Source organism: Pseudorasbora parva, chromosome 6, assembly GCF_024679245.1.
Source record: "Pseudorasbora parva isolate DD20220531a chromosome 6, ASM2467924v1, whole genome shotgun sequence".
Taxonomy (NCBI): domain Eukaryota; kingdom Metazoa; phylum Chordata; class Actinopteri; order Cypriniformes; family Gobionidae; genus Pseudorasbora; species Pseudorasbora parva.
This window is the reverse complement of record NC_090177.1, coordinates 28904335-28913835: the sequence shown is the minus strand read 5'-3', so window position 1 is coordinate 28913835 and position 9501 is coordinate 28904335. Positions and strand designations below refer to the sequence as shown.

At 40.4% G+C, this 9501-nt stretch overlaps 1 protein-coding gene across 1 annotated transcript; it reads right to left on the bottom strand.

Annotated features, from left to right (window-relative positions):
• Window positions 1-2557: 2557 nt before the first annotated feature.
• Window positions 2558-6804, bottom strand: sox18 (SRY-box transcription factor 18). Its single transcript, XM_067446587.1, has 2 exons — window positions 5704-6804; window positions 2558-4406 (listed from the first exon to the last, which is right to left on the bottom strand). The coding sequence occupies exons 1-2, from the start codon at window positions 6095-6097 to the stop codon at window positions 3475-3477; spliced, it is 1326 nt and encodes a 441-aa protein (XP_067302688.1). The 5' UTR covers window positions 6098-6804; the 3' UTR covers window positions 2558-3474.
• Between the last annotated feature and the right edge of the window lie 2697 nt (window positions 6805-9501).

Genomic DNA, 9501 nt, shown 5'->3' with positions numbered 1-9501 from the left:
TAGAATGTCTAAAGTGGGCTACTGAAATGAAGTGTAACCTACAAACCGTATAAGCTGAGGTGGATAATATTATTATCCGCTAAGAAAACATGCACATGAACCATGATGGATACGCATTTCCCGAGCAAATTCCTCAATATGCAAAAAAAAAACTCTTTGCCTCAACAGATCATGTGATTGGATAAGTGGACTAAACAGAGAACCAATCTCATTGCACACAACATCAAATGCAGTTTTAATCATTCCGTCATCAAAATGATTGGGAGTAATTGACTCCTCGAATTGTCTCACACCATTGCATTCCCAAAAATCAGACATATGCCTCCGAACACAAGACGGTGTTTGTTTTTGCGTTTCGTCTGCATGCTATGAGGCATAGGTAATTAAAAGATTCAAATAAAACAATGTTAAAAAAAAATATAGGTCTAATAGATGTAATGGAGGCCAGCTAGTAGAAGTTGCTGTGCGAGTAAACCTCACTCCTCTGACCTCAAGAGACGCTCTAGCGACTGACGCTAGAGGTTGCAGCCTTTAGCCTCCTTGTTAGAGCGTCCGACTCATGCCGGCGGACCCGGGTTCGAGTCCCGGTCCGAACAGAAGGGGTTACATTGGTGCTGTGACCCGGATGGGAGTGAGGTTTAGGGGGGTGAGTGTAACGGAGGCCAGCTAGTAGAAGTTGCTGTGCGAGTAAACCTCACTCCTCTGACCTCAAGAGGCGCTCTAGCGACTGACGCTAGAGGTTGCAGCCTTTAGCCTCCTTGTTAGAGCGTGCAACTCTCATGCTGGCGGACCAGGGTTCGAGTCCCGGTCTAAACAGAAGGGGTTACATAGAAACAATTGTTGGATTCATCTCCTCAATATGCCTAGCCTTTTTATTCTTAATATTTACATATGAGCTCCAGACTGACTAACAGTATGTTACAAAAATTAAATGTGACAATAATTCAAAATATAGTCGGGTAAGCTTTGTGTGTGTCCATACGTGTTTTCATCTCAGTAAGGTCTGCCAGTGTTTCCTGCACCAAAAAACACAGCGTGAGCTGTGATGTCCGATTTCCAACAAATGACTTGTAATTTTGTTGTTTGGTGAATAATTTAGAGCATTTCTGAGTTTTTGATCATATTTGAAATGAATCGGGAACTGTTAATGTGATGTATAGTATATTTGAAAACGCTTTATTTTTATAGTCCCTTTTGACTATTCTATTGACTATAAGTAACTTTACAACAGTAACCTGCTTTTATCAGAACTATTCAGGTGTAGAAACAGTGTAAGCTAAAAATGTAGCAAAAATGTACAAAGGCATCGAGAATGCTTTGAACCTCTTTATTTTTAGCCAGCAAATCTTAGAAAACAAACACTGGTCGGTTGACTGATAACAAGATACAAAGACTTAAGAGGTCTGTTAGCTTAAGTTGAAACATTGTATTAAACTTGAGATTCCTGAAGCCTGCTGGGTTGATTTTTGATGATTCATCCTTTATACGTTAAGAGCTTTATAATCAGTTTCATTTGAAAAAAACAAAACAAAAAAACGAAGGGGGAAAAAAGCCACAGATGGTCAATAAACCATAAACTGTGAAAGATATGGCGCAATACCAGTGACGACCACAAAAGCAGCCTTTCAAGCGCTCTTTCGGTCTGTCGCACACAAAATAGAGTTCGGCTCAAAATACACATCGTTTTGCTGACCTGCACATCGGACTTCAGAATTACTGGACCTGCATAATCGGTCAGTGTTGTTCTTTCCATTTAGGGAGCAGGTCAGGGGTGAAAAAAAGCTCCTCTTCGCTCTCACATCCTTCCCCCTGTTGCACATACAGGGAGATATTCTCCAGCACACAGATTCCTGCTATCCCAACATCCCCAGTTTCCCCAGGATCTTCCTCTGTTTTGACATTCCTGCTAATTTTATGGCTAATTAATCGGCGGGATGAAACTCTACCGCACGACAGCTGACCTGGACCCAACTGAGCCCACTTAACGTCTTGGCAACAGAATCTGTGGTGTGTCATTCAACAGACATCCGAATGTACTCAGCATGATCGGAGGAAAGGAACACATGAAATGTATCATTTGATGTAAAGAACACACGCACACACTAGGCATCCTGCCTGAAATGTAAACGCTTTGGAAAGACTAATTTCCCTCTCGAAAAACACTCATATCAATCTTTTTGTTCTCAAGTATCGAATGAATCAACACGAGGGAGCATTTCTTTAATCTCAGAGCTGCATTTTTTTGCATGAAGACATAAGAGAAGACAGTTTCAGTTTTGTTCTCCTCAGCCGAAAATGTTTTCTTTTTGTCCGTGGTTTTAGGGGAAAAAATAGCTTAAAGAGCCAAACTCATTTTGTGGCTGATCAAAAATCTTGGAGGAGGGAATCAGAGAGACGAGACTGGATTACAACTTAAACATTGCGGCCCTGCATGCTCTCGCTCTCGCTCTCCGTTTCTCTCAAAAGGCAACAACAATTGCAGCCACATCACCATTTTACATAAATCAGGCAAATATGCACCTAATGCAAGTGTAATGATTTTGACAAGCACCCAGCATTTAGTGACAACTTTATTTTGCGAAAAAAAATGCTTTGATACATTTTGATGTGTAATACAATTATTTTAAATTAAAACTGTCTTTGAGAAGGAAAAAAAAAAACAGCTAAGCGCATGCACTCTGTAGTGTGGGAAAGTGTGTTAGTGAAATACTATGTACAATTGTGTGTTTTCAATTTAATTGCTTTGATTTAATAGCGCTGAGACATTTTTTATTGCAAACTCTTTTTATTTGAAGATAATTATTACCAAAAGGGGGAGAGTTATTACCAACTCAGCATGTTCCTCGAGTGCTAAGAGGATTACAAAATCTCATGTCCACATGAAATGCCCAATTCAAATATGTTTAGCCACACAAAAGGGAAGAATGCACGATAAATTAGTCGCCGATAGATCGAAATACTTTTGGTCATGGAAAAGTGTATTTGAAAGATATTAAGTGCAGTATAAAAGAGTCTTGATTGGTTTTCACATACCCAGTGCAAAACATGTTTTCATACGACCTTATATAAAATGTCTATAAAAATAGAAACAATATAAAAAGCAAATAGAAAGACATATGTATATATAGCAAAAAATATTCACATTCTTGACTTCCACGTCCCAGTACCCTCATTTGAGACTGTAAGCATACAGTAGCTGGATGGAGTCAGCAAAATTATCGGTTCAATTCGACCACAGTCTCAGAAAGTACAGGTTATCAAGACCAGAAATGACTAGTCATACTGTGAAATGCAATTTAGTGAAGTCTATACTGTGAGAGCCATCCTTGACATGTATAGAGCTCAGTAACCTCCAGTGATTTGTGAAACGGGGCAAGATGATTCCCTGAAGAAGGTAACTCGAATAATTCAAAAGATCTGAGACTCATATGTGCACCAGACTTCAGGTTTGCGTGGGGATCGCAGTTTTTTTTTTTATCCCGTAATGCATGCGCTGTAGTAGACGGCGCTGCTGGCGTCGGACAGGGCTGATATCAAAGCACTGCTCTCCTCGCAAGGGGCGTTCCTGCTCAATCGAGTCCTGCTCGCACTCAGGTATTGGTCAAACTCAATCCTGTCCACTTCGCCCCAGAACTCAGCTGAGGGTCCCAGCTGATCCGCAGCGTCCAGAGAGGGCGGAGCGACCTGAGCCACCGCCGAGGTCTCGGGCGGCGGAGACAGCTGGCCCAGGTGAGAGGTGAAGGCGGGTTGGGGCTGACTGCTCCCGTATATCTGACCGTAATAGCCTGCAGGTGTGGGAGTGTGAGGAGCCTTGGAGGATTCTGGGAGGCTCATGTTGGGATAGAGACCGTTAGGGTTCGTGGGCTCGACCACCAGGCATTTCTCCTGCAGTGGGAGGCAGGCCAGAGGAGACTTCTGGTTGAGGTGTGGGTGGGAATGCTGGAGGTTATGGGAGTTGTGGTGAGGGTGGTGGCCGGTCTGATGGTTTGGATGCTGGTGGTAGTTTATCCATGAAGTCAGACCCACATCTTCCTGCATGTGAGGGGGGAAAAACACAGAATCTCCACCTCCCTCCTCCAACACGTCTAGCGGGGACATCTCTGGCGTCGGCAGGCCGAAACTCTCCAGCTCTGGAGTTCCAGAGTGGTGGAGGTCTCGGAAGTGTCCCAGAGGAGGCAGCAGATGATGGGCATGGCGGTGCGGCGAGTAAGCGTCTCCGGCGACCCCGTGGGCCAGGCCTTGGAGGAGCAGACCCGGTTCCACTCGTTTCATCTTCTTGGGCTGTTTCTTGCGGCGAGGACGGTATTTGTAGTTGGGGTGATCCTGGAGGTGCTGCAAGCGGAGCCGTTCAGCTTCCTCCACAAACGGACGCTTGTCTAGCGTGCTAAGAGCCTTCCAGGACTGACCTAAAAACATCATCCAATCAGTGTTAGTGCTTCAGGAGTCATGCTACTTTTACATGTCCACTTTTTCTGTTTTAGTGCTTTATAAATATGATTTGTATCACTACAACATTAACAAAATTGATCTAATTTAATACAGAAACAATCAAGCCCCAGATTAATGAGTCAGATTCATCTGGTTATTAATTTAAAAAAAGGATTTAATTTAGCTCTCTGGAATCAATATACAAATATAACATTGCACATATTTTTAAAAGAGCTGTCAACATGATTATGTTTGCAGCAGCGTTTGTTTTTGGAGAAAGTAAATGTACGTAACACAAGCTGACAAACGCGTGTGACATGAGCGAATCATTACATGTAACTGGTGCCGGGCACACAGGGTTGGGTTGTAGTATTTGGATTATTAATGGGTCACTGGCTGCAGACAATCGGCAGCTTGTGTGTCTGCCGCAGCCCTGCTACGTTTAGAAAAAATAAGGACATCAAAACGTCCCCCCGAGAAACAGCCAAACACAAATATTGTGCAAGATTCACAAACTTTTTAAATGACTTCCATTTCATGTGCGCCCAAAGGCTTGTTTTGTCATCGATAATTCTGACCTGCATATTAAGGTCAGTTTTAGAGTAATAAACAGAATGCAAGTACGTTTTAAGCCTGATTATAACATTTAGCTTGTAGTTAGATTAAACAACGAAACAGCTCGATTGAAGAAGAAAAAGCAGGATGCAAATTGGGACATGATTTTGTTCAACACCAGTATCCTTTTAACAATAACTATGTTAAACAAATGACATATGACAAATAATTTTATGGCCCCTTTTTAAAATTTTAAGTGATAATGTGGTCATGTTTGCTTGACTCATGTAGTATGATATGTATGTATCTCAAGACCAAGACAAAAAAACTATTCCTTTATAACCACAGATTAACCTAACAGCTAATATTGTAATTTGCAGTGTCCTTATTACATATGTTGCACATACATACTGTAATAATAACACAGAATTTTGCATAATTGCATGCAATTAACCCCAAAAGTAAATGCATGTTGTTAATTAACATTACTCAGTACTTTAATGTATAATTACACTGTAAAAAGGACACCTTAAAACTTTGTATTTTTTTATTTAAATGTTGTATTTATTACTTATTTGACAAACTCATACAAATCAATATTTTTGTCAACTCTTAACCTGATTTTAAAACACCCCTTTTCAAATATGCTATGTCTGTGACATTGCCGAAGTACTAGTATGGCCCCAGCTTAACCCCCATGATGCAAAGCGAATGTCTTACCCAGCATCTTACTGAGCACGGCGTTATGCAGGTCTGGGTTCTGGAGGGCCAGACGTTTACGCTCATCTTTTGCCCACACCATGAAGGCATTCATCGGCCTCCTGATCCTCGACTCCCCCCCTGATTTCCCCTCACCGGAGCCCAAGGTCAGAGCTCCAGGGCGGGTTGAGTCCGGGCTTCCCGTCCTGGCCTCTGCTGTGGCCCCTCCGGCCCGGGACCCCGTCCGCGTTCCGGAGCCGGGCACCGGCGCCAGCTCTGTGGTCCGGCAGTGGTCAAAACCATGTCCCCGGTCAGGCCCCGGAGTGCTGGAGGAGGCACCCCATGTCCCGCGCTCCACAACCTGGCTGGGCTGAGAACTGGCCTCTTGACAGCAACTAGACTCAGATATATTCATTCCAGCAAGACCACCACGTTTAAAGCAAGCTGTTGTCTTTGGATAGAAGGAACACCAGGACGCCTTTATGCTACTTTAAATTACTTTAAATACAGACTGACCAGTAACACAAATGAAACGAAACATAAAACAAGCAAGAAAAAAGGGAAAAGTTAGAAACGGCTTTGCTTTGGACGTTTCAGAAGTATAAAATCCCACAGATGTTAGTGTTTTGTAACTCCTGGCCACCAGACGGTATATAGTTCATGTGCTGAGTTTGAAAGTTGTAGTGAGTTTTGGTGAACCCATGCTGTAAATATATACGTGGCCTGAGCCAATCAGAGCAATGGCCCGGACAAAAGAGGCGGGAGGGATAGCCAGTAGGAGTTCTCCAGCCCCCCTTTACAGCCTCCACAGACAGAGAGATGTAATCTGAGAGGGCCATTGTTTTAGGCCTGCTGTACACACACTCATATAGGGCACATACACTAAATCATAACACACTTGCGCGCGCACACACACACAAACCCTGTTTGTACTTGGGGGCCGAGACCACAAAGAAAGCTGTGCACTTGAGTGTTAACAACTTGTAACAATGAGCGTGAATGTAAATATATGCCAGTTAACACAAAGTGAGGAAAACACATAAACCCAACATACATGCACATATAATGTAAAACAACCATTCTAGATGCATGCAGCCTTTGCCCTGAATATAAAGCAACGCCTGCTCTCTGGTTTCTTGGTAGCATGAAATAACTATACTTAAAGTGATTTATAGACAGTTTTCACAGCTAAATATTTGTGGTCAACCCATAATTTATTTAAAAATACACTATAAAAAGTGAAAACATGCCGTTTTACCCTAGAAAGATTTGTTCTATCATATGTGACCCTTTAAAAATTACTTACATTGGTGTAAACCAATATAGTCCAGTTCATTTAGTCACATTAAATACTATATATGACTTTGAGTTAGAGCGGATAATTATGCAGCATATATTTTTTTTAGGTAATGAGCTAAAGTTAAGCTTATTTATATGAGCAGTGTAGAAGGATTGCTTATATACTGTTGTTTGTATTGTTGTTTCAGGTTGTACTTCTGAGCTGTTTAGTGATTTATGTTCACTATTCCTCCTGTCAATGGTCGGGAAAATTACTTTTAAAGTAATTTAAAAGTAATTTTGTGCAAAGTAATGCATTACAATATTGTTTTACCCCCTTAAAAAGTAACTAATTGCATTACTTTTTAAGAAAATTAATGCGTTATGTTACTTTTGCGTTACTTTTTCTTACATGGGATGTGTTTTTTTTTTTGTAAAAATGTAAATAATAAGGCTGAATGATATGCAAATACACTCATGCACAGTAGAGCAATATTTCAGCTGTGCTGTCATTCTCGATTAGAGAACAGAATGCAGGAGAAGAAAAACTTACTTCACCAATAAAAACAAAAAATCTAAAGTCATTTTTGCTCATGGATTAACTGAATCATCGAAGGTCAGCAGCAAGTCAATTGGTCAAATATTTTTTTTATTTAACATTTAACTATTGGAGGTTTGCGTATTCTGATTTTTCATTCCACTTATTTTAATAATTTTGAGGAATACTGAATCCTTTTTGTGCAAGTGATATATAGCATAGAACTACATCCAACCATCATGTTTACACATGATGAATCCAGGTTTTTATTTTTCTACATGGGGAAAAGAGAGCTGTCTGTCAATAGAAAACAAAGTAACTTGAGTTAAAAAAGTAACTCAGATATTGTGTTGCAAATTTAAAAGTAAATCATTACTTTACTAGTTACTTTTTAAAAAAGTAATCTGATTACATAACATGAGTTACTTGTAATGAGTTACCTGTAGGAATTTGGGGGAATTTTGTAGGATTTTTTTTTTTTTTTATATAATGTCAAAAGACAAAACTAAGACATACAAAAATCATACTGAGGTGTTACTACCTGTCTGGGTTACCTGTCTGCAAACACGTAAGTATTTTTACTGCTCATCGAAACATTATTGTTATAGTCTAATGAGCTGAAATCACTGCTGTGCTCTGGGTGACTGCAGCATTTATTCCACAGCTGTTCATGAAAAAAAAGCAACATAGGAAGAGGCATTGAACAGCTGCGATTACAATGAAATTCACAATGAGCTTCATTACCTTCATGCGAGTGAAATCGAGAGTATAAACGTAGTTATGTTTGCCAATGATCTCCATCGCTCCTGATAATTATAGAAATAGAAGAAACACTGAACATTGGTTGAGTCAGGTCGACCTCTTAATGAGATGGGATGTTGTCCTGCCTCTCTCCTTTGAGAAGGGTCACGGTCAACAACAGTTGAACACAATCACTTAACCTCATCTAACTCAAGAGGATGTGAAAGTTAAAGACCTTTACTCGTACCGTTTCACATAGTTCCACACGCGTCTCACACCACGCGGGTGTTTAAAACTAAATGTACACAAGTGTATGTCTATAAAATGTAAAGTTGGCCTTTGATTTACCTTATAAGAATGTGAAATAACCACATTTAAATGTTCTCAAACGTCCATGAAAACCACAAATTAGTCTTGTGGTTTCTCGTCTCCACACCTATGCAATTCATCTAGTCTCAGACGGCTGCATTCAGCCAACTCTCCCCCCATTGAGCACTTCATCAATATTCTCGACTCTATGAATAAATGCAAGGTGAGGCATTAGAGTTCAGGTCTCACAGAATCGCACTAAGAGGGAAATTGAGTTTTATGTGTATGTGAAGTGATTTCAGCTCCATTAGTACAGTTGACAGCTCAGGAACAGGCCACAAGAGGCTTTTATTGTTTTATCTATGAGGGCATGTCATTATTTTCTGAAATATAATGGCCCTGGCATTTGCCTTTCGGAAGATGAGAGAGCTATTATGAGGAGAGGGTAAAAAAGGAAATGTGCAGCTGCCAATGTGCAGTTAACCGTAGAAGATTTTTTCTATATGATCTGAGCCTAAAATTACTGTCATCGCCATGCATTAATGCAGTCAGGTGAGTTAAGGGGCACTGCACAGAGCACACGTTTTTGTGTTTAAAAATTGAGAGGCAGAGCAATGAAAATGCTAAAGTTGAATTTTAAGTTGAGCAGCATGTTTTTAGACAGAGTGCAATGGTCAAACACATAAAAGCGATGTAAAAGCACCACAGTGGAATGTTCTGTGTAAACGGCCCCTTAAGTCATTTTAAATAATATACAGTATCTAAACTTTTTTTAATGTTATCACATGAATATACATACAGTATATATATATATATACACAGTATATATAATTCATATTTTATGGAATTTGCAGAAAAAAAAAACAAAGTTCCTCAGGTGAACATAAAACATTTGCGAGACACGCAAATGCATTGAAATATAAATTTTCCTCCCATCTTTTTTCCATGTCCCA

Bases quoted from the DNA above. Each gene is read 5' to 3' on its own strand.
- sox18 (XM_067446587.1), bottom strand. From the start codon at position 6,097: ATGAATATATCTGAGTCTAGTTGCTGTCAAGAGGCCAGTTCTCAGCCC. The intron at 4,407-5,703 runs GTAAGACATTCG...TGATGTTTTTAG, and splicing joins CGTGCTCAGTAAGATGCTGG to GTCAGTCCTGGAAGGCTCTT.